We start from the raw sequence: 25,325 nt of genomic DNA, 5'->3' as shown, positions 1-25,325 counted from the left end.
GGAAACCAGTACTAAATGAGTCAAATTTTCCTTCTTAGACTCTAGCTGTAACTGTAGGTTTTTGGTTGCGGCAAGGTATGGCCTATACATAAACGCGTTTAATGGTCAGTATAATCAAGATATCCTCTGTCTCCCTTTAATTTACTTTTCTCAAGACTTAAAAAGTTAATGCACACTAACTACGTACATAGGATGAGTACTCTCTTTACAGACGGACTTAAGTTAGCAAAAGGGTTTTGCACCTTATACATCTAGAGCAACCGTCTACCGTATGTTTAATCTCCCTTTCCAAACGTGGCTAAAAATGCATTTGCCATGCTTAATACCACAAACTCTTGTCTTTTTGTATGACATGTATTTCTATTGATTCCTTGAAAAGCTACTTCTCGGTATAACCCTGGGGTCTCAAACTGATTTATCTCGCAGTCATCAGTTTTTGCCCGACTGTATAAAAATTTACCTCTAAAAATCTCTATAGACGGGAAAGACTTCTCCCTTCGCATTAGATTTGTTTGAATCAAATCCTTCTTCGATCTTAAGGTCCTATCCCTCATCCTAACGCCTGGCCCTTCCTCTGTTCTGTTCTCCAACTTATATCTCTCCTGTGTTGAACTTCGCTAACAATTCAGCTGCCATACTCTGACTGCACATAACACAGACTGCCACATGTAACAGCATCAGAGAAAAAAGCGCTGGCTGTCCGGACAATCCATCCGCATCAGCTGTCGGTTGCAACAAATTTTTCCCTAGATTTAGAATTGAAATACAAATGTTTCTGTACATATGTTTTATTAATGTTAATTTTAAAATATGTATCACGTACCCGTGTTTTTAATGGTTGTGAAATTTGAACATTGTAAAAATTGTCGACACAAATGTGCCAATTGTTTATAGATGTTTCCGGCTTTACTATTTTTTATCAATTTTCGTATTACCTTACAAGTATAAAAGATACAATTATGTTTAAGAAGGACTTTTTGATTATTATTTTATTAGTTATACGCATTGAAGATTACTTGTTCCCGTAAAAATTAAATTTAGAAGATATACTTTTGCATGCCAAAATTTCTTATTCAGTCATGGTGGATGATGAATTTTAAAGCAACCCGACTCTTTGGAAAAGAAGTAGACCAAAGGGACGATGGGTTGACATTTAATTTAAAAGGTAATGATTGACGCCCTTTATAGAATAGCTACGGAAATTCCATTCCGATTGTTTGGGCAAAAATAAAACTTTTGTTTTTATATTGTATTCCAATACGCGCTGTTTATTTATTTCGTTAAATCATTTCGGGGTTTAAATATTATGAAATGCTGTTTTAAAGTACACTGTAAACATCTTTATAAAACACTTTTGAACTTTCATAATTGCTGATGAAGTGTTTAATATAGTAAACATATGGCGGGTTTTTCTCTTTCTAATTTTTGTTGTTTTTTTTTTATTTTTGCTTGGTTTTTTTGTGGGTTTTTTTGGTTCTGGTATCTTGGGGGGGGGGGTGAATTTGATATATAACATCCGAGTTTCCAATTACGTCTCCCGCTATGTATAAGGCGTCTGCTCAATGAACTTTTGCGATGGCCGAAACAAAGATAAAACAATTACATGAAAAGAATAATGATTTATTGATAAGTTAATTATAAATCCTGATGTAAAAAAAACCCAAATAGTTGAAAATGTAAATTGGCGAGATTAAAAGTGCATGTCAATTGCTATTGGCGGTTTGTCACCAGGAAAATAAATGTCTTTGAAGAATATTAATTTATTCAATTTTTTATTATTTTTTTTTTTTGATAAAGTTCCCATTTACATGTACTAAAATGTCCATTTTGCTAGTGTCTGAATAATAAAATGGTTTAACTTTTTTGTTTTGCCAGCACAGTTTAAACATTTGATCATTTAATAGGCTGGAAAAATGCTGCATTATAATCTTACATCAACTTTAATGCATTTCTTACACTCCCTATTGTTAAAATTAGATACCGGCGTTTTCTTTTGTTTATCTCTCTCTCTCTCTCTCTCTCTCTCTCTCTCTCTCTTGATATTTGCGCACATTTTCATCTTCCAGAGCCAAACAAAGTACTTGTATAGTAATCAACGATAAACGTGTACATTATATACATGTACATTTATGTTACATAAAAACGTGTACTTTGTGTAGGCAAAAAAATGAAGAATGATAATGTACATAAATGTATAAAAGTGTCATTATTATACTAATTTGGATACAAATTTTGTGATAAATGTTATTACTGTCATATACATGTAAACTGAACAAAAGGTTGGAATTTATCTAAACACTATTAATATTTTGTTCTGACTTTTAATATTTTTTCTATAAGCAAGTATTTGTATTACATTTAATTTGATAGTTACAATGTATAATGCATGCATTAAGGTGAGAATTCGCTGAGATTTAGAACTTATGTCGTATGCTTCTGACATTTGGTTCAGTAAAATATATGATTAATAATTTCCTAGGAATAGCGTTCATTATGTAGACTGATATCCGTATCCACTTTTGTGGATTAAGATAATTTTTCCCAGGTGACTAAATATGATTAGAAAAAAATGATAAAAACTTCTTCATAAGTGTCATAGGCGTCGAAAAAGGGGGGGGGGGGCTATTTTTGCAAAGTTAGACCTAACCATTAGGCATATAGCACCATAGAGGGTTCAGCCCCCCCCCCCCCCCCCCCCACTTTTTCTCGCAGCAAAGATGAAAAGATAAATTGTTTATAAATTTACCTTAAAAAGATGGAGTCATAGGTATACTAGCCCCCCCCCCCCTCCCCCCCCACCCCCCCCCCCCCCCCACGGATTAGGAATTGAATGATTTGGGGGGAAAATTCTGGTAGATGACAATTTTTTTTTAATATAGGTATACTCTACCCTGCACCCCCACCCCCACCCCCACCCCACCCCACCCATTAGGATTTTCATGATTTGGGGAATTAGTTTTTTTTTTTTGCTTGTCAAGATTTCTGAGGATTAGTTTAGCCCCCCCCCCCCCCTCCCCACTTTCAATTTGCTTCCGACGCCACTGAGTGTTTTAATAAAACTGGTACCAATTTGAGTTCGATGTTTAAATTAGATGTAACTTCAGTGGCGTAATTAACACTTATACAGCCGAGACCTATATATTAACTCGGGTTCTGGGGACTTTGCCGACAAAGCAGCTATAAATGTTTTAGCGCCATTCTTTAAGTTGATAATTAGAAACCTTGGCTAGCATATACATGAAAAATGTCTCGCTCGAACGTTTTTGTTTACTTTTATAATTTGACCGTAAATTAATTTCTTGCTACTTACAATTGACCCTACCAGCAAATTAGGGGCGTTTGTTCTCATTTGTTAGTCTACTCAAAAGGCGTATTATGGATCTAAATATTTTTAATTATTGTGGCTGTTATTTCCTAGGCCTCAGTGAGACAGTTTTAGGAACAAATTAGGAGCAAGTGCTTTTGAAGGATTCCAATATTTACGTTAATTTTAAGTGTATGTTCATCTGTTATCAATACAAATACTAAACAGGGGTTATAAGAGCGCATGCGCCAATCTTTTTTAGAGGTTATTTTTTTTATCTCCTGGATGAATTTAAAGCTAAAGTCAAGATGACGTGGTTACATATAAAAATTACTTAGGGTATAATCAAAATCTATTCAGATTTCAATTCAATGAAAAGAAACGTTTTTAGTTGCGGCCGGGTTGAGCGACAGAAGTAAAGAACGTTAAAAAGAACAAAAACTAAAGTTAAAGAAAATAATGTTTTCTTTTTTTTTCCCCCTCTTAAACAATCTTAAAATCGGTTTCCTGCCATGTGAGAAAGATCGAGACTTACAAAGTCTCGCTTGGTGTTATCTATATAATCACAGTTTGAAGGTCCTGTCCTTATCTTGAAGGTGAGTGCACATTGGTAGGGACACGATGGCGCTCCACGACGCTTCCGTTCTCATAATTGCTGTTCTTGGAGTTCTTACCCAAGATGCTGTGCATGGGGACCAGCGAGCTGCTCATGCTATGTTTGACAAATCCTCGTACAGCGGCAACGGAGAAAGTAAGCGCAAATGTTTCATAAACGTTCGTCAATTCAGTTTCATTCATGTGTCTTATTAGTATTAGGTCAAAAGTCTGCAATCGGTTTCTTGTATTTCTTTTATCTGTCCATATTTTCTTTACTTTCGCAATGCAGGCATATACTTGTGATACAAGAATTAAAAAGCCTCTAGACCTGTGGCATGGTCTCTTTTATGGACAATCAGAAAATCATAAGTGAAGATAACGGCACCTGTTGTCACTGTCCTGAATAAGTTGTTATAAATTTGATTTAAAAAAAAAATTATCCATTTCTATCGTAATTTATCTATAAAGCAAATTGAAACTGCTTTTCTACTTTAATATTTTTCAAAAAAATCAAAGTCCTGCTTACATTTTAAAAAAATGATGATGATGATGATGATGATGATGATGATGATGATGATGAATGATGGTTAATTTGTGGTATAGCAAAATACTTCTGGAGATCTGAGGCACAGACAGCATTGCAAGATTCTCTGAAAAACCAACCCGTTGTTGGGGTAGCCAAAAACGTCATCATTTTCCTTGGTGACGGAATGGGCGTTTCCACGGTAACCGGAGGTCGTATTCTCAAAGGTCAACTACAGAACAAAACAGGGGAGGAAACTGTTCTGTCGTGGGAGAAATTCCCCAATGTGGCTCTTTCAAAGGTAATGTGGTATATGTAAATCATGGACCTATCTATGATTGTCTGTTTCGCCAATGTGAATCATGCACACGTCAAATTGTCAAGGTCATTCTAAAGATATGTCTTAAAAAATCAGTTTCTTGGTCAGGATGATATTATTCTATGCGGGATTTTTTTTATTTATATTTATTTTATTGTAATTAGATTCTTTCCTTTAAATGTATATGTAGACTTACAACCAAGACCATCAGACCCCCGACTCAGCGGGAACAGCCACCGCCTACCTCTGTGGGGTAAAGACTAACCTGGGAACTATAGGGGTCGACGCCCAAATAGTCCGTGGACATTGCGATACCACCCAGGCTGCTAAAATCACATCCATTTTAGATTGGTCACTTGCTGAAGGTAAATGTCTGATGTAATGTAAATTACAGGATCGGAAATGAATATTATGTAATTTAAAGAGAAAATTATAGATTAATTCTTCTTGTAAAAAGCCTTTTCATCATTCATTTGGGTATAAGAGTCAAAGCAATTTATTTCATTCGCAATCTAAAAAGCAAATACGTGTATCAAATATACGGTATGCCTTTGGTCTAAAAGGTAAGAATATAGATATGTAAGACGCGATAAAGAATTTTTCAGCGATTTAATACTATAGTAATGTGTGATATCGAAAGTGTGATAAGATGAATGCGCTCTATCTACCTCCATTTTTTTAGGGAAAAGAGATATGTTATAAGATGATATCATTATTAATTATTTTTTTTTATTTTTTATTTTTAGGTAAGTCCGTCGGCGTCGTGACCACTACTAGGGTGACCCATGCCACTCCGGCGGGGACCTACGCCAACACGGCCGAGAGAAACTGGGAGGGGGATTCCGACATGACCCATGTGACTGGCGGATGTAAGGATATTGCTCTTCAGCTGATTGAAGAAAACCCGGACATACAGGTACATGACCCATCGACGCAAGCTTGATTTAAGAGTCCATCATATATTTACATGAACATTCATGTTGCTACATAAACAGGAATGAAAGATTAAGTACATACACTTTAATTTCCTCGAACAATTCATGTCAAGAACAGATGATTTTGAATTCAAAATAATGCTCGTTTTATACGTCATAACTAGGTAATCATGGGAGGTGGGAGAAGATTCTTTCTTCCAGCTGACGCCACAGATCCAGAACGAGGCTCCAATACTGCTCACGGAAGACTTGATGGAAGAAATCTAATAGACGTGAGTATTAACATGATATTCTGCAAAAATCTGTACTCTATACATAGATACTGACCAAATGTATTTGAAGAACAGGTTGCATGGTATGAGGCATTTACTCTTATTTCATAGGAATGGATGAATGATAAGAAGAGAAGACACAAATCGTATCGATATGTCTGGAATGAGACAGATTTTAACACGGTAGACCCTGCTCAGACCGACTTTCTTTTAGGTACAGTGAGTCTTGTATCTATGTTCAATTCTTATGGTCTCTAGAATTATCAAGGAAACATAATACGAACGGGGGAAGCACATTTGTACGATTATATTGATGCTACTGACTTTTTACGTAAGCGCAAACATGTATGTATAATGGGTTTAGTTTTATGCCTTAGAAGATTTTTAATGCTAAAGTAATCTGTTTAAAAAACACAAATTAAATGAATATATAATCACATGAAATTGATAGGTTTGTTCGAATCCAGCCACATGCAATACGATATAGATCGTAACGACCCTCACTATGAAAAAGCCGGAGAACCCCACATCAAGGACATGACCGAGAAGGCCATTCAAATCTTGTCCAAGAACCCGAAAGGATATTTCCTCCTCGTAGAAGGTGACTTAGACTTTTTTTAAAAAGACTCAGTCATTCGATTTCTCCTTTATTCGCAAATTGCAAGTACATGTAAATATTGTTCATTCGCTGTAGGCGGTAAAATTGATCTTGCCCACCATGGGAGCAGGCCGGTGAGATCGTTGCATGATGTGGTGGCGATGGACCTTGCGGTAGACAAGGCGGCGTCCGTCACCAATAACCAGGACACCTTGATAGTGGTCACCGCCGACCACTCCCATACTTTTGTTATCTCGGGATACCCACATCGAGGAAACGGAATATTTGGTAATGCAACGTTGTTTGTTTTTAACTTCATCTCGACCTGTTCATGCAATATCTGGCCAAATATACCACTATTCCTATGGAACAAACTATGTCTAAATTTTCCATTTTCTTCTTAATTATTTTTTTTTCATATATAGGGTTTATGGACAAATGTTGCATATATGCATAGCAATTACAGTTTTTCTTTTGTGGTCGTAATTTCAAACATTTTCAAATGTTGTGTGCTTAGCAAGACTCAATAGAGAATGTTCCTTGGTAAAGAAAGTGGGTGGATAAGTTGTGTAAAATGCCTAGTATATTAGGACGGATAAGTTATTGAATGACTATAATAAGAACAAATCTGATAAATATATATTAACCATTCGAAGCAATGTATATCAGCAAGTAAATACAGGTATATGGTATTATAGCTCTCTTTTGATAATCATAGGAAGCGTTCCATACCTCTCACATAAGGAGGCAATGTGGACTGAAGACACATAAATTATCTTCTTTAAGAACTGAATGACAATATAAATAATTATTGTTAAAGAATCTAACTTTAGTTAACAGTAGTTACTAGTAATGGGAGATGCGATTAATATTTCAGATCTGATGTCAAGCAGACCCGGTTACATTTCGCTGGCAAAGGACCATAATCCTTACACTACCCTGTTGTACGGGAACGGCCCTGGGGCCCATTCCACGCGCGCAGATCTACGCAACGTGGACACAAGTAATCATCAATTCTAGCAACCTACTGCACACCAACTTTTATTCGAGAAATGTTCGTTAGGTTCGCGAGAGCCTCATTTTCGCGAGAGCCTCATTTTCGCGAATATCTCGCCGCGGACTAGTAATAATTATTGCCACACAAGATTAACTACTAAAAAAATAGGTGAGCTAGCGCTGTAGCCATCATAAACACAAAAATAGATTGACATTTGTATAAACCATTGGTTTAATTTTTTGCCAATCGATTGATTATTAATAGGAGGTCACAGCGGTGCACTGAAATTGTTTGGAGGTAAGGTGGTGGTCACAATTTAGAGGAGTGAATCTAGAGTGGGCTTCATATCGGCAAACTCTTTAGTCATTCTGTATTTACGGTAGGCCTACATGTACATGCAATTTCAATCTTGAGGTGAAAAACAAGAGATCAGAAGAATCAATGGTACTGTTTTGTAGCAATCGTATCTTATCGGGTCTTTCTGGAAAGCTCAGAAAACATATCCGAGGTTATTTTCCGCGCACCCAGGAAGGTAATTAAGAAAAAATAGCTATTTATTTTAATGTTAGAAATAACTTGGCATTATAAGATCTAAGCTTTAACACTGTGCCGGATAATTATGCCAGTGCCAAGGTGGCATTTTTGCACCCGCTTAAGAGGCAGTTTCGGAAAACTTCATACATACCTGTACAATATGATAGACAATTGTCCAGAAAATATATAACCACTTTAAATTTGTTTTTAGTGTGTGTTTCACATGACAGGTGAGATATTTACCTTTAAAAATTAATATCCCATAGGAAAATTAAAATTCCCATAGGAGAAATGATTCTCCTATAGAAAATATTGACAGTCCTAAAGGATTTTCTAAAAATCCTAGAGGAATTATATTTCCTGTAGGAGAATGGTATTTCTTGTGGGAATTGATTCAGACAGACGGTTTTCCTATAGGAAACTAATATTTCCTATAAGATTTTATCAAACTCTGTCGGAATTGAAATTCCTGTAGGAAGTTCTTGTATTCCGATAGGAATTTTCAAATTTCCTGTAGGAACATTGTTGTTTTTTTCTATGGAAAAAATTATTTTCCTCTAGGAAATTATTTTTGAAAGGTAAATATCTCACCTGACAGGTGAGTTACGATGATAACAAAGATGGTTGTAAACTCTTTAAGCAATGATCTATCATGTAGCATATTTGAATTTTTCGATATAGCAGCTTAGACGGGTGCAAAAATGCCACCTTGGCACTGGCATAATTATCCGGCACAGTGTTTATTGTTATTTTTATCATATATGTACAGGTTGAACAACAACGCCCAAAACTTCAGATCATATGTAGATGATAAAACGAAATTGACATGGTACAGTTGGCTCTCGAGCGCTAGCAATAATTGTTAAAAAAAGAACAGGTGTGAATAAGGCTTTGTCGCAAAAATTAGTCGTCGCGAACAAGTTCATCTCAGGTGAATATCAAAATTAAATCGGCGCGAATGATAGTTGGTTTACCGATTTCAGATCAGTCGTAAGACAAATTTTCCGTTTGTCTGTCTGTCTTCAGTCTTTCCAACTGGTTTTTTTTTGTTGTTGTTGTCCTGGTTTCGGGATTGGATTTACTTTGGAAGATTATAGTGGCGAACAACAGCCGCCATTTTTAAATTCTTAAAAAAGCGTTTCTTAACTTATACCTAGATTAACTACTTGCTCTCTTTTGATTTAAATTTTGCTTTTAGGATCATGTGAAAATACTGAATAACAGCAGTGATAAATGTAGTTTCAACAGTATCTATGTGAACATATACAAGTATATATACGCAAGTTTATGAATATTAATTAATATATTAAAACCATCAGACGAATTTACCTGTTATTTACCATCGTGTTTCATCATATAATGATAAATAAATCTTTACCCTTTTTTCAGCGAGTAAGCACTACACATACCAGTCGGCCATTCCTCTGTCAGCGGAAACCCACGGCGGCGAAGACGTCGCTATTTTTGCCCGAGGACCAATGGCGCACCTGTTTCACGGAGTGCGTGAACAGAACTACATTCCTCACGTGATGGCGTACGCCTCGTGTGTCGGCGATTATAATGCACACAGCCATTGTGCAGCCAGTGCTACCCACCACAGCACAGCAACCTCTAATATATTTGGCTAATTTTTTTTTATTTACTTCATTAAAGTTTATTATGATTTCTTACTTTTTCTGGAAGATTTTTGGTACATGTACGATTTCATGGCATATATATGGAAAGAATTCATATTGACAGTTTTTCCCTCCTTCTTGTCATATACATGTATTAATATCTTATTTGACAAGTTTCAAACACGAATACAGTGTAACAGGGAAAATCAAAACTTTGAAGCATTCTCAAATATTGAATAGATGCAATAATATTGAATAGGTACAATAACTTTCGATTAAAAAATTTTTGATCAACAAAACCAAAAAGATCCAGACTGTTTTGAAAATTTGTTATTTAGGTTCTACTGTATCTTTGATCATCGTCGTGAATGAAAAATGTTGATTGTGAACAAAATCTTCAGCATTCTTATTAACAAAGTCAGCAAAAGGCTAGCTTACCATCTGGATAAATTAGAAAAAACAAAAGTGATACCGGCATGGCCAATTGATCAGCAATGTTTTATTTGTTTAAATAATTAGATAAGCTTAAAAAAAATTAAGTTTCATTTAGTATTTTAAAATATCAAAACAAACAAAAATATACGTATCTGCCTTTTTTCATCTCTTTTTTAACCACCCCCTTTCCTTAAATAATATTGTTCAGCTTTTGGATTGATATGGACAAAACAGCGACGTTTTCGTCTTGAGAAGCAATAATGTTTCTTTTTCAATATATCAGTGTACTGATCCTAAATTTAAATATTTGATTTTATATTTTAAGATTTATGTCTGAATTTGTTTTAATAATAACCAGGTGTAGAGACACTTGCTACCTAAGGGTATCATTTTGCTTATTGTGTTGATTGCAGCTTTCGTAATCCTTTCTTGTAAATGGAATCGACTCCGTTAAGATTTTGGGTTTCAAAGTTTGTGTATTCATTTAATCTACTTTGGTTGACAATTTGAACCAAGGTTATGCAAACCAAAACTTGTATAATTGAAACTTTTTAAAGACTGGAGGCTCTCGGTCAATACCCATGTCGGCAAATTTATGACTTAATTTTAGTTGCTTGTTCAGTAATTCATTTTTATTTATTTTTGAGGACGGGGGGGGGGGGGGGGGGGGTTTAGTTTTTTACATCATATGTTATTGGCATGAATTTCTATAAATCCAAGCAAAGTTCTTGTCCTGAGGCAGATTTTGCATAATTCTGTATTGTAATCTGGCGCTAGCTCCAAATAAAATGGCCCATAATGCTACTCTGTTTTAACAATTTACTTGGTGGTTGTAAATGCAAAATCTATTCACATTCGCAGGTTGATTCGGTCAAATAAAATTTTTCAAAAAAAAAACTTTTTTGAGCTTTCCAACAAGCAAAACAACTTGACGACCCCTTTTTATTGATAAATTCTATTAACACATACAAAAAATAAACTGAATTTGAAATATAATTAACTTAATGGTGAGTGTGTTATCAGATTAACATTAACACTGATTTGCATGAAATGAAAATAGACCTACGCCCTCTCCCTGTAAAAAAAAATAAATTATCCCTCCGAACCCCCCCCCCCCCCCCCCTCCCCTGTTTCCCCTTTGGAAATTTTTTTTCGAATCGGAGCATGAACCGTAAAATAACCTTTTCAGGGATAATTATTTGCTTAAAATTCGCTGCAGTTTACATGTAGGTATGGAATTTTTTTTATCAAATTAATGAGATATTGCAATTATTTTCTGTTGAGATTAAGTTTGATGATATCAAGAAGTATTCAGACTATTTAAAGTAACTTAAATTTGAGGGGAGATGAATCCATTTATATAAATATCTGATTAAGTTAAAGGTATTATCTGATCTCTGTCGGAAAGACTCGAGAAGTTTCGATTGGAAAGATTTGTCTGTGAGTTACATGGACATGTAAAATTAAAAATTAAAAACAAAGAATTTAAAACGTTAAAAAAATAAATTTCATAATTTTAATTATTTACGATGATCATTTCTGAATATGTAAGAAAAATGTTCAATGCTTGCTATTTACAGTTAAAACAGCAACAGGATTATTGAACTTAATTGTTAACAAAAACCAAGCGGGTCGTTAATTTGATTTTAAAAAATAAAATTAAAATTATCATACTCAAAATAGACAGCCTCGTTTTTGAAAGTAGGGGCCAGATTCGTCCAAATAATCTTGACAAGCCAAAAAAAAAAACAAACAAACAAACAAAACCCCAACTTTCCAAAATCGTGAAAATGGGGGAAGGAGGTAGCGTATTATCATAATCTTTATAACTACATCTTCACTGATCATTTCCTTTATTTTTACTTCAATTTTTGAAGGGTCCCAAAAAAATTGGGGGAGGAGAGGGGCAACTCCATGATCATTCACTTTTTATGTTTGAATATTTTAAAAATTTTTGCTGCCACGCCCCTCCTCCCCCCGATGCTACGTGTCTAATGGATAACGACTGTCTCGATGTGTATATATTTTTTATTTCATAAACTAGTTGCATAGGTTATAGGGTAGTTCTGTTTGTCTGCTATCGGTGTGCCTTTTATCCGCTGTAAGTACCTTGAGTACTTTGATTACGAAATCAGTCTCGTCGCATTGACGCTCGGCTCTCTCCGTAAGTTTCGTATGAGCTGAAACATTTTTTTAAAAATATCAAAAACGTACACACGCAATGCGTTCTGTTGCGTTGGGTCGACGGGCTCTTTCGTTTGCAGTTGATAACATATTTACATAAATTTAAAATATAATTTTCAGTCACAAATACATCTACGTACGTAGGATTGTCAACAGCTTAGTTCATATAGAAATTTAAATCTCTTAATCTTTAATACCTTATTTACATAAACAACTTATATATATTTTACACAGATTGTTATTAGGAATTTAAAAACAAAAACAATAATTTTTGGAACACTTAATATGTTTGTTTATAAGACGGAGCGTTCGAGTAATGCGACCATAGCACGCGTTCTATCAAAAATAAATCATGATGAATATGAAATTATACTGTTAAAATTTGTTCAAGTGTACATTTATTATATGTACACTTATATAGTTGTGAATTTTTAATATTTTTTTAGAATTCCGTAATAAAAAATCGGATTGGTTTGCAGGCTTATCCTTTATTTGTCTTCTCCATAATTTTTACATGAAGTTTTCTGCTCATTTTCTGTCAAATAAAAGAAACTTTCCCTTTTATTTTTTTTTTATGGTCGGATATTCAGACACCTGTTGTTGTGAACAAACAGCATTTATTTATTTATCTATTTTAAAAAACACCCATAGATTTGATGAAAAAAATGAGAGGAAATATCTTGTGATTTTGTGAATGAGAACTAATTCAATAATTGGTGATAAGATGTACTCTGTGCATGCAAATCTTTCGTAAATCTAAAGCCTTAACATAAACATTAATTTTTTTAAATAACACTGTTCACGTATATATACATTGTAAGACCAGTCAAATCCAAAAAAAACACCAAAAAACAAAACAAAGAAAAACAAAAATCAACAAAAACAAAAGAAAAAAAAACAACTACAAAACCCACAAATGCTAGGAACTTCTGTACTTTTGGACTGGCGACAATAAAACCGTCTTTACCGTTTCTAAAGCATCTAAAGCAAGTCATCTGTATGAAAATTCTTTGCCCTCCTTAGTTTCAAAATCGCTTGGTAATGGAAATGATAATGACAGTCATATACCTTTTCATCAAGTAGGTGATAGGTTGGTTGTTAAACATATTGTTAATTGTAATAAATAAGCTAAGGCCAAATCACCAGAGAATAAATTTAGTCTACAACCTCAATACCCCCCCCCCCCAAAAAAAAAATGATTTATTTTCCAATGAGAAACCTGAAACGAATTAAATCCTAAAATTAAATGCATACAGTACACATGAAATAAGACATTGTTCAGAAGAATTGGCAGTTGGTAAATCGGTGTATCAGTTTGTATAATTATATGCATGTAGTAAGGAATATAACGCAAATCAAACACGCACGAGCAATTGTGCAATAGAGAAGGCATGAAAAAATCAGAATTTAGGAGGATGTTCCCCCTCATTTGATATAAAGGTATGCATGTATATTGCTGTCCTGCCTTTTGATCTGTTGATTAATAGTATTTCTTTGATAACGGAATATTCGTGACAATGCCAGAATGGTCTTTTCGTTTTAAATTGCAACAGTAACTATTTATTACATAATCTTTTAAATCTTTTTGATTTATCAGCATTGAGATTATGATATGTATGGTAATTTCACTTAATTTCTTTCAACAGTCTATGTGGTGTCTTAGTATTCTCATTCATTTATAATTGCACGTCTCTTTGTGCATGGCTAATGCTTTTATGTTCTAAATATTCTACGTAATAATAGATAGTAAATGTAATCCTTATATATATTCATTTTTCACTTTAACCCCCACCCCTTTTTTTTCATTGCATTCACATTAAAAGACACACAAAAAAAGATGTAAAAGAAACTCAGTGCAATTGTCCGCGCCAATAGGTATAGTGCTTTAAGGTTTTAAACGACCTACATATACATACCCTGAATATGTATCGACCTTACCGGTGGTCATCTTACATTATGTGATTTAAAACACAAAAACGCAAAAATAAATTAAACCGGTCAAAAGCCGGGTACATTTGATGACGTCCAAAATTGTCAAAATAATAGACCTGCCTTTTACGATAAAGGAATTAATACGCTTTTAATCCGTTTCGGGTTTATGTATAATGATATCATCCGCCGGGTGCCTGAGACCGTACAAAAGAAACCCTGTAATTACAATGGCCAACAACAGGTTGAAAACAGCATTCAATTAAGAAAATAAACAAGTTAAATCAATGCTTTTCTGTGGACATTTAAATCGAGAGCCAATAACCTCCGGTGTCCAATGGAGCCTGACTGTCTATATAAGGACGGGGATTGTTTCTCCTCTCAGTTTATAATAGATGTGATTACAAAGCATGGACATGACATGCCAGAGAAAAATTCACGAAAAATGGAGAAATTTGGCAGTGAACTTTTGTTTGTGGAGTTTAGTCTTTAATTATGGTAAGTTTTATTGTTTCTACATGCATATATATATCTAATAGATATAAATATATATCATACGTGTATATAAATGTTATTATCTAATTTATTTTCATTACTCTTTTTTCAATTATACGTAACGGGCTTTTCATTATCAATTCATTTAACTACACATGAAGAGTTACTAAATGTCAAATTCAACCAATGTATTATTTTATATAATATTATGTTCAACGATTTATTAGAGATTCACTGGTTTATTTTTCTTCATAAGTAGTACTGCCTGGAACAAACTTCAAACAAAAACTATCTATATAACACATGTACTCCTATAAAATTACGTGTATCAATTTAATGCTTGTCTGTAGTACGTATTTTTATATTAAAACTCAGTTGTAATTTTCATAGGGTAAGCACATTGTCATGTCATGTCGTCAGACCTTGCGTTCGAATCATGTGTATATTATTATACAATAAAATTTGTGCTTAAAAAAACAAACTTGTCTAAACCATACGGTCACCTGAAATCTGTAAATAGATCATGAAACTGAGATTAAATTCAATATTCAATTCATTAAAAAAAATACGTGTTGTTGCAATATTTTTCTCTTTATTCATCATTCTTGGTTTTTTTCTTCTTTTACAGCGAATGTTTTAAAAATTCGAGGATGTGTGCATTTTTGGTTTTGTTTGATCATATTTCATTGTTTTGTCTTATGTTAAGTATATAAATGGTACAACCGCAATTTCTTAAAAAACTTACAATTTCATATGATTGATAATTTTAAAGCTCTTGGAGTACTAAAATTAGTGCATATACAACAATTTTGCAAGTACATCATTGATAAACACATGATATACTAGACATTAGTATATTATAATAAATAATATTAATTATTGTAAATATATACGAGTACATGAACATTTCTGTTCGAATTTAGATATACCATTTTTATTAAAATTTACTATTAAATCTTTAATAAATCGTTGAAGAAAAGTAAATTTCAATCATGCACTGCCCCATAAAATTTTCAATATTTACTATAATCCACAGAAAATCTTTTGTTTACCCAAGCTTCTACAAAAAAAAAAAAAAATAAATAAATCGTTTAATTAAAAACAAAGGACTCTTAATTAATATTATACATTTCGTAATAATTATAATTATATAATTTGTCACCGACTGTGACAGTGAGTTTTTAGGAGTACAGCTTATAAAATAACGGACTCGGACACTAATTACATTGACCCTGCTTATAATTATCCTACATGTGTGGACATGAAGTGAGGCAGTGAGGCAGGAATTTATCATCAAACGTGGAATAATCCGATTTCCTCATGCCCCCTGAAAAAAAAACAACCACATTTATATATACTTTTGCTTAACAAATTGAGTATTTAAAGAGAATCGTGCAGTCATTTTAAAATCGCTTTAAAATAACTCTTAAAAAAAAACAACAATAAAGGAAGTGAAAATAAATCGAATGATTAATATTCTAAAAGCATCCCTCTGCCACCATAAAAGTTGTCCTTGGTATATTTTTGCAATAAAAGGTTTATCAGAATTAAACTATATCGATTCATTATTGCAAAATGCCTATAAGTAAGATTAAAAATACAGTTAAAAACAGTCATCCAGATTTTGGAGATCTAATCAGCAAGAAAAAATGACGTCATTCCCTTGGAGCACTTACAATCATTCTTATTTGGGACATTTCAATCATTTTAATCGTTTTTTTTTTTAATATTATTTTTTGGTTTTAGGTACAAATGCACTAGACTTCCAGGTGTACCAACGAGATGTGGCAACAGCCGATCAATTACCTGAGCTCGAGGTACGGGGTTCAATTTTCTGCAAACAGCACGCAAACTGATTCATTATGCATTGAACCGATCAAATGGAACATGTCTCAACATTAGTACACAACAAACCTTTATATAAAAAATTTATATCATTTTTTCCTTTTATTTTTTTTTTATTTTAAAGTTTTAAAATTCAATTTTCATTGCATCCCTCACTATTAGACGTAACAATTCATTGCATGCAGAAATGATGGTAAACGAAGTTAAAATGAAAATTTATATAATTATTTAAAGTTTTTATTTTATTTTAGTTTCAATTTTTATTTTCTCTCTGAATAGTTGAGCAACCCTGCTGGCAGGGTCAGAGTGGTTCGTAGCACGCGGCAGCGTCGACAGGCGTCCACGGCGTCACAGGAGTACCTGGACGCACACAATGACGCACGATCCATCGTCAGCCCCACAGCCACAAATATGCTGAAAATGGTCAGTAATTAAAATCATTTAAGAATAAATTTATTCCATTAAGTATTAAAAATCACAGCCTCCTGGAGGGAGAGAAATAGACAAATTCATGGATCAATCGCTTTTTGAACAAGATGTATCATTTATTTATATTGTGTTAATTTTAGAAATGGAGTGCTGAACTTGCTACAGTTGCGGAAAACTACGCTAAAAAATGTATATGGGGGCACAATGCAGCGCGCACCTCAGACACGCAAGCTCTGACGTCACAATTCAGTTACGTTGGAGAAAATCTTTATGTTACTTCTAGAAGTGAGTATTTTTTTAAACATTTTTGGGGAACATGAATTGGGTGTTATTTTGAAATGATTTTGAAACTTTTCAACAGTTTAAAAAAAAAAGATATTTAATACGTCTGCAAGTTCGGTAAAGACTAAAAAAAATTTAACGTCAATTAATTATGATTATTAGAGAGAGAGAGAGAGAGAGAGAGAGAGAGAGAGAGAGAGAGAGAGAGAGAGAGAGAGAGAGAGAGAGAGAGAGAGAGAGAGAGAGAGAGAGAGAACGAATATATATCAAGTTTTCTTGAAACGTGGCTTTTTAGATCAGCTAATATAAACTCTTTTTTATACTGGTCGACTAAGATATGCAATTTTGGAATCAAATGAAAAGTCAATCTAATTTTTATTTTAGAAATATAAAACTAACTTTAGATTATAAATGAATTTGCATCAGGTACAGCAAGTCCAACGGCGGCGGTGAAGGCTTGGGACGATGAGAAGACAGACTACACCTACAGCACTAAGGCCTGCAGCGCCGTATGCGGACACTACACGCAGGTACATGCTCCTACTTCGATCTCTTATCATGTTTAATTTACCTTTATATTCATATATTAATTAATTTATCATCAATTTACAAAATGTAATGTAAAAAAGGCGATTTATTTACACGCTCAAGTCATACAAGGTACTTTGTCATAGCAAAATGCGACACGATACTTTATTTTTGAATGGGACGTTTAACAACACCGAATCAATCAATCTTTTGACTTCCTTTGCATTTATCATGATTTGTTGTTTTTTCCTGCAAAGGTCGTATGGGCTAATTCGGAATATGTAGGCTGTGCTGCCCACACGTGTTCATCATTTACTGGACTGAGTTCATCATTCAATGGCGGGACCATTGTCGTCTGCAACTACGGTCCAGGGTAAGTCACGTGATTCAACTTATCAGGTCTATGGGAATATAACTTTACTCACTAATTATTGCGCTATTTTCAAAGAAGATGGAAGAACAAGATTAGTATTAAAATAAAATATTAATTTTAATAATTATTTTGCTCTTTATATGATATATTTTTGCAATATGAACTCAATTTCAGATTTTATTCATTGTTTATATAAAAATTATATGTAGTGATCTTATTTATATGCTTTGCTTTGCTTTAAGGGGAAACTACAACAAACAATTTCCATACTTAACGGGAACTCCCTGTTCAGCTTGTCCGAGTGGAACCACTTGTGCTAAGAATTTATGTGACGACGGAAGCGGAAATTCAAACGTCGTGGGTAAGCATGCACACTATGATTATTTATGCATGCGATCGACTGGTGAAACAAGTCGTATTTCTGTACTGAACCATTCGTGTCAATAATTTTGTCATTTTTCCTTTTTGATCTATTTCTTATGAGCCGAGGCGCTAATTTTATCTGGGTGTATGTATACCTATACTAGGCTACAAAATAGAAAATATTATACTTCAGAGCAAATTAAAATAAATCATGCGCGGATCCAGAAATTTTTTCCAGGGGGTGGGGGGGGGGGGGTGGTCTGACGGTTATCTGAGTTTGCGGGGGGGGGGGGGGTCCGAGGCATATTTTGGGTAATTTAAAGAAATTTGAATTTTACCGGGGGGTGGGGGTTCGGATCCCTCTACCCCCCCCCCCTCCTCTCTAGATCCGCGCATGGAAATTATAAGAATGGTCAGAAACGATCAAAAGAAATTCATGTAGGCCTACATGCATTATTATAATAATTTGATACAGTTATTAAGCGTGAAAATTGCCAACAATATACTGTAACGTTACATGTTAATATTTTTACACTGATGTCAGTTTTGATTATTTTATACAATTCATTTTATCTGTATTTTAAGGAAAGGAAAAAAGTTCATTCAGATTTGAGCATTTGTTTATTTCGGGGTGCCTAGGGGTGGAGGTGAAATCGAGCAACATACATGTACAAAAATGTAAAAAATAAAACAAAAATAAATACACACTGTATGTCTGATACGATATTATTTGATTGAATACTGTAACAATATTAACATCTTATCTATTTTTTATGAACATTGTTATTAAATAAAGTTAAGACCCCCACCCGACTCCTTCCAACACTTTCGCTGGAAAAGTCGGGGCTCTCCGTATCGGTTTCAATTTTAGCAATGTTAAATCAAATCCGAGCGGGAAAAATGAAAAAAAAATAGATAAACATCTCACAACCGATGGAACCTCTCTTTTAAACTGGTCAACTTATTAGCATGGTTTATGTAATGGAAAAAAATGTTTTATTAGTACATGTAAGTATTTGTATCGTCCATTTTATTTTCAACAAGGGTCGGCAGGGGGGATGGAGGGGATAACGTGACTATTATTGATTTTGATTGTTTTTGTCACTCTCTGTCCAATATGTATGCGTTTCGCTGCATTTATCCTAAAACTTGGTCCGTGCTATTATGGAAATAAAAATTATTATCGTTGGTAGGCTATATCTTTTTTTTTATTTTTCGCTTGTCAAGATTTTCTATAACCCCCCCCCCCCTCCCCCAACTTTCAATTTGCGTCCGACGCCACTGAAACGTAAATCCAACTCTGATTATCTTTCTCAGCAAGCTCAGCCCTGTATAACCATAGATATTTTTTTTCACTTAGATTCATAAATGTATAATGTGTGATTTTAAGTAGTATATATTTTTAGGTTAAGAATTTATTAAATTCGATGGTTTTATCTAATATTCGTTCACTGGCCATGTCTCTGGTATTCAGAAGATAACATTTCTTGTTTTCTGCTGTCAAAAAATAAATTGATTAAAATTACAGACATTTGTGAGAATAAATATTGTAAGTATTACTAGAAAATGGATTAAAGATTATTGTTTTAGTGTTTTTTAAGCATTTAAACAACCGCAAAATTGCTGACGTGTGCAATGTAATAAAGTTTAAAAGAAAAATAAAATAAAACACTCCCCAAACACTGCTATTTTAGAGTACAGGTAGAAATATTAGGTTCTTAATACGTTTGAAACAAGAATGACGTACGTTTACACGTCCAAGAAAAGATTGAAGTGATTGAATGCAAATATTGGCTTTTTGTATTTACGTGTGACAAAAGCCATCTAAATTAACTTTTTATAACGAAAGACATTTAAAGATAAAACTATTTGCAGTCGAAAGAGCACCTAAAGGTATAAATAATTCTTACCTGCGAATGAAATCAATTTCTATAGGGCGGTTTATGTAATTGGTTTTATATGTTTTTAATGAGATTATAATACATCAAGAGATTTTATAAGGATGAAAACTATTATAAAAGAAGTGGTGTTAAATCAAACTTTGAAAGGTGAATATTTAGGGACTAGACTAAGAGGAATAGATGATACATACCAGTATATAATTAAATGTGTATAAAGCTTAAGATCATTGAATGAACATTTCCTTTTTCATTAATTTCAGCTTTATTCCATTTATATATAATGGTTATTTCAAAATTAAATCTACAATTAAGCTGAAAAAATAGCCATCTTGAAAATTTTACTATTTTTTTTTTCACTGATTGATATTGATTGATATGTTAATAGAAGATTTTTTTTCTTAAATTGAATGATAAGTAAATGAGACTTAAAAGTGTCAACTCATTTATAATCATCTTTGTTAAGAGCTTGTGACCTTGATACATCAAGATCAATTGTGGAGCATATTTTTTTCCTATTCATTTAAAGGTTTTTTTAATAATTAAAAATGATTTTTCATGCTAACCAGGTATATGTTTTTTGAAGTAACCAGGTTTACTTTATCTTAATACTTGAGTACCAATGTACCCAAACAGAACAAAGAGCATTTTTTAATGGAGGGAATAAAAATGAAGCAATCTTGATTATTCATAGCTAGGTCATTCAAGCCATCCGAAGCAGTAATGTTTATTCAATGAAGGATGTATCGTGTATAAAACATAGGTTAGGTTTTTATGGCAAGTTTTGAATGTCACAGTTTCTGACATGTTTAATTGTTTCTCTTTATGTTTAGGATTGTATATTCGATAAGTCCACAGGTGTGAAGCCTTTAAGGTGGCCTTTGAAGTGCTTTTAAAATTTTTGTAGATCCTGTCCTTGTCTTTGATCGATCTCCCTGTTGATGCATTTTTAATTTTTTTTTTTCCCCATGATAGTCTTAATTTCCAATGATGCTTATGTTCAATGACAAAGCTATATATACGATAAACAACCACACAATTATAGCTGATATATATATATATAATATACCACCTAGACAGGGTAAATGTTCTGTGTCATTATTAATAAGATGCTGTAATAGTTAGTTTTTGCGATTTGAACCTCTAAAAAACAGCAGCCATTTTAACTTTCCTTCTGCTGATAATTTTTAAAAAGATTCCACCATCAAATTTTAAATCATAATGAATTTGGGTTTATTATTTCATGAAACTGTGTGGGGAATAGTGAAAGATTAGATATCTCTGTCAACAGCTGATCAATGGTATTGATGTCAATTTTCTGCTATACATGATAACACTGATATAGTCCCATTGCTATTTTGTTTCTGCGTTATTGCTCTTTCATAATTGTTTTTGGTATAAACTACCAGTATTCAAAAGGTGAACCATAAGTATGTCATTTACAAAATGAATGACAATTCCAATAGTCACAAAGAAATCTAACTAAACATATGTACATTGTATATTGATCAATTTTATTGATGGAATTGCCAATATATAAGCATGCATGGCCGTTTAGTTCTAACTCAATTACGCTTTGTATAGAAGCGTTGTGAATAGTAAACTATATGTATATGACCATGATAGAGGCAATGTAAATAGTATTTCAATATATAGATACAACTACATGGTATTCCTTTTGAACAGAGATGGTCACTCTGCTATCACAATAAAAGTATTGGTCTCTTTTCATTCGTATATAACCAGTTAAAATCAAATTGATTTTGTGTGTTGGATCGATTTCAGAGCCCCAGGTGGACTCCATCACTCCAACAGAGGGCAGCCTGTGTGGAGAGACACGCCTCCTCATCAGTGGGCGGGGCTTCTCCCAGGACAACATCAATGAGGGCAACCAGGTCCAGCTGGTGTCGGGATCCACCTCCTACGACTGTCCGGTCAGCAAGGACGGCACCACCGAGGTCAAAGTCATGTGTTACACTCCGTAAGTTGCCTCATAGATTTCAGATTTTGAAACAGCAATAATGCACACTGTTTACCTCTTTCAATCTGAATGACATGATTTTATTGTTCAGTTTAAATGGTTTACGACATTATAAGATTATTGCTAAATACCCAGTAACAGTGTACTATAACTTGAAATAAACAATATAGTTTTCATGCAAAGCATTTAAAAATGTTGTTTAATATACCTTAATTATTTAAAGTGCACATTTACCAAATTACAACCCCCCCCCCCCAACAACCACCTACTGTAGTATTTATTTTACATTCTTTACTAAAGTACATGCCAAAGAAATGCCAGTTTTATTGCTTATTGCATTAAATTAATCTGTCATAACAACAAAATTTTAATTTTATTTTAATTCTATACATTAATTGAATGACCTCCATAAATAATACATGATGTTGCATGAATGTTTCGCAGACATGATACATATAAAACTGTAAAAACAATAAAAGCCTAAAATTTTTACTGCAAGCTGAAAACTTCCCAAATTAATATTTATTCTGCAATTATCTGATTGTAAATTTTGTCCAGATGATATGTATATTAATTTAATTATGATTTGTTTTTTAGACCTGGAATGAAAGATGACACATATTATGTCAGACTTACTGTTGACGGGAAAAAGGTGCCAGAAAATAAACACTGTGGCAGTGCCACCAGCAGCAAATGTCGATTTAGGGTAAGAATTTGTGAGATCACATATGTCTAGAAATTCGAACTGTCTGTTATCAATGATCAAAATAAACTTTCAATAATTACATGACGTACGTAATTACGTTAGAAATTGAAAATTGTGCATTACTATGTCACAGCATGATAATTTTGATATGCCCTTTCTCTATATTTAGTTATGAAGATTGGACTATTTCAATAAATAATATTCATGGTTAATAAATTTACAAAATGCATACTGATCAAATTGAATCCTAGTGAAATTTAATGCATGTTTCTAATAAACAAAATCTACATGTCAAATCAAGTACAATACCAACTTTCCCAGAGCCAGCCATTAAAAATAACTCAAATCCTATTTAATGATAGCCACATTCGGGGAGAACACCTACAATTACCTCCCTTGACAGTGAAGCAGTGGCCCCCGGTAGTGTTATTACGATCAGGGGAAAGATGTTTACCGATCGCTTCGACACCAATGTGGAAGTGAGCTCTAACGGGAGGACAGAGAAAATCGTGAGGGTGTACGGGGGCCCCATGTTGTGTCAGCTGAAGAAGGAAAATGAGAATGATGTCTTGTAAGTGTTTAATTATCGATTGGTCGTTCATTATTTAATAATGATGAAAATATGTACTTTAATACAGCGTACATTTTTGATCAACAGTATTAATTAGCAAGGAGCAGGAACTTTTCATGGGGAAAATGATTTCTCATTTAAATAAACAATTTTATTCATTGTCATAGCTATGGAATGGCCCTTAATAATGATGGTACAAGTAATGATGGATACATGAAATGTAAACTTGGAGGATCTTTTGTCGGTGAGTATTTATGTATCTCTTTTTCACTTGTGAAGTTGATTGACATAGATTATACAAGCAATACTTGAAGTTAAAAATGCTTTTAGATGTAAACTAGTCAAATCAATCATATTTTAAAATGATACTAGGAAAAAAAATTAACTTTATAATAAAATAATTGAACTTTTATTCATACAGGCAACAACAATGCAAGCTTTATCATTAGTGATGGATTTGGAAGGTATGTATTACTGGTACTCAGTTTCCAATGCTTTTCTGAAGTTTTGTTTAACATCTCGTTATATATAGAAATTAATGAGGTTTTGATGTAATGGTATTTATGCACGACTTTTGTAGATCTTGTCGCCAAGGAAGCAGCCTCTATTTGAGTCGTAATGGACAGATCTACCAATACCAGACCTACGCAGAAATCACATCTGTCTCACCAAGCACTGGCAGCATCGAAGGGTGTACCAAGGTCACCGTTACCGGACGCAACTTTGATGAAACCAAGGCAAAGAGCCAAGTCTTTGTTGGAGGTGACCAAACTCTCTTTATTAGTAAAAAAAAAAAAAGAAAAAATTTGGGGGGGGGGGTTGTAATTACTTTTGATGTTTTTTATTTGAACTACAAAAAAAATATTAATTTGATAAATCTTCAGATTGTTTAAATATAATTGGTTACGCAAAAGGAGAAGGGATAAAATATATAATTGATTTGTTTTTTTGATAGAATAAATTGGTAATGTTTAAGAATAAATTTTTGACACATATTTTTATTCATTGTAATACCTTTTGTCAAAACAATTTCAGGAAGAAAATGTAATGTCGAGTCACTGACATCCACAGAAATCATTTGCACAACTTCTGCACAGCCATCACCTGTGCCAACTACTTTCTCAGGTAAAAAAAAAAAAGATTAAACAACCCAGTAGGGAAAAACTGATTTCAAATTTCCATGTTTACATGAGAGCATTTGAATGGTCACTGAGTTATGTATATTTCTGCGACTAATTTAGGGTTTTTTTCTGTGTTTTTGTAGGCAACAGAGGTTTGACACTGGAGATCTGGAATACCACAACCAAATCACACTCCAATTTGGACGATGTTCTGCTTTTTAACAATTCCGCCTCGGACTACATCTTGTCGCACACGGATAAGACATACTTCAGTGAAGAAATGGATAACTATGTGTCACGGGCCCGTGGGTACTTCATTCCACCGTTCTCTGGAAATTATTCGTTTATGGTCAAGGCTGATGATGGAGCAAGCCTCTACTTGAGTAACAGTGAAAACCCCAATGATAAGGTAAAACATAGCTGTATATTTTTCAGTTTGACTTTTGAGAAAATGAAAGAACATATTACAAACTTGCTTTCTGAAAGTTCA

The 25,325-nt window shown here is 33.6% G+C and overlaps 2 protein-coding genes across 2 annotated transcripts in view; both read left to right on the top strand.

Moving 5' to 3' along the window:
• The first annotated feature begins 3,886 nt into the window (after positions 1 to 3,886).
• On the top strand, positions 3,887 to 9,749 carry LOC128192104 (alkaline phosphatase-like). Its single transcript, XM_052864558.1, has 10 exons — positions 3,887 to 4,055; positions 4,505 to 4,725; positions 4,934 to 5,108; positions 5,490 to 5,659; positions 5,843 to 5,950; positions 6,062 to 6,164; positions 6,402 to 6,551; positions 6,645 to 6,836; positions 7,426 to 7,551; positions 9,469 to 9,749. Exons 1-10 carry the CDS (start codon positions 3,926 to 3,928, stop codon positions 9,705 to 9,707), a joined length of 1,614 nt encoding a protein of 537 aa, XP_052720518.1. The 5' UTR covers positions 3,887 to 3,925; the 3' UTR covers positions 9,708 to 9,749.
• A 4,816-nt stretch (positions 9,750 to 14,565) lies between these two features.
• Positions 14,566 to 25,325, top strand: part of LOC128192103 (fibrocystin-L-like) — a 36,454-nt gene continuing 25,694 nt past the window's right edge. The window contains exons 1-15 of the mRNA XM_052864557.1: positions 14,566 to 14,701; positions 16,485 to 16,555; positions 16,863 to 17,006; positions 17,153 to 17,297; positions 17,721 to 17,824; positions 18,080 to 18,195; positions 18,438 to 18,556; positions 22,242 to 22,437; positions 23,035 to 23,143; positions 23,506 to 23,714; positions 23,882 to 23,958; positions 24,136 to 24,178; positions 24,295 to 24,476; positions 24,750 to 24,839; positions 24,979 to 25,244. Of these exons, the coding sequence (XP_052720517.1) occupies positions 14,581 to 14,701; positions 16,485 to 16,555; positions 16,863 to 17,006; positions 17,153 to 17,297; positions 17,721 to 17,824; positions 18,080 to 18,195; positions 18,438 to 18,556; positions 22,242 to 22,437; positions 23,035 to 23,143; positions 23,506 to 23,714; positions 23,882 to 23,958; positions 24,136 to 24,178; positions 24,295 to 24,476; positions 24,750 to 24,839; positions 24,979 to 25,244 (1,992 nt within the window). The 5' untranslated portion in view covers positions 14,566 to 14,580. The remainder of the gene's footprint in view (positions 14,702 to 16,484; positions 16,556 to 16,862; positions 17,007 to 17,152; positions 17,298 to 17,720; positions 17,825 to 18,079; positions 18,196 to 18,437; positions 18,557 to 22,241; positions 22,438 to 23,034; positions 23,144 to 23,505; positions 23,715 to 23,881; positions 23,959 to 24,135; positions 24,179 to 24,294; positions 24,477 to 24,749; positions 24,840 to 24,978; positions 25,245 to 25,325) is intronic.

This window comes from Crassostrea angulata, chromosome 7 (assembly GCF_025612915.1).
Source record: "Crassostrea angulata isolate pt1a10 chromosome 7, ASM2561291v2, whole genome shotgun sequence".
In the NCBI taxonomy this organism is placed as follows: domain Eukaryota; kingdom Metazoa; phylum Mollusca; class Bivalvia; order Ostreida; family Ostreidae; genus Magallana; species Magallana angulata.
The sequence above is the reverse complement of the archived record's forward strand: the minus strand, read 5'-3'. Positions and strand labels throughout refer to the sequence as shown.

Excerpts from the sequence above, each read along its gene's own strand:
- LOC128192104 (XM_052864558.1), top strand. The coding sequence starts at position 3,926 with ATGGCGCTCCACGACGCTTCCGTTCTCATAATTGCTGTTCTTGGAGTT. Across the intron at positions 5,951-6,061 it reads ATGGAAGAAATCTAATAGAC|GAATGGATGAATGATAAGAA; the intron begins GTGAGTATTAAC and ends CTTATTTCATAG. Across the intron at positions 6,552-6,644 it reads ATATTTCCTCCTCGTAGAAG|GCGGTAAAATTGATCTTGCC; the intron begins GTGACTTAGACT and ends CATTCGCTGTAG.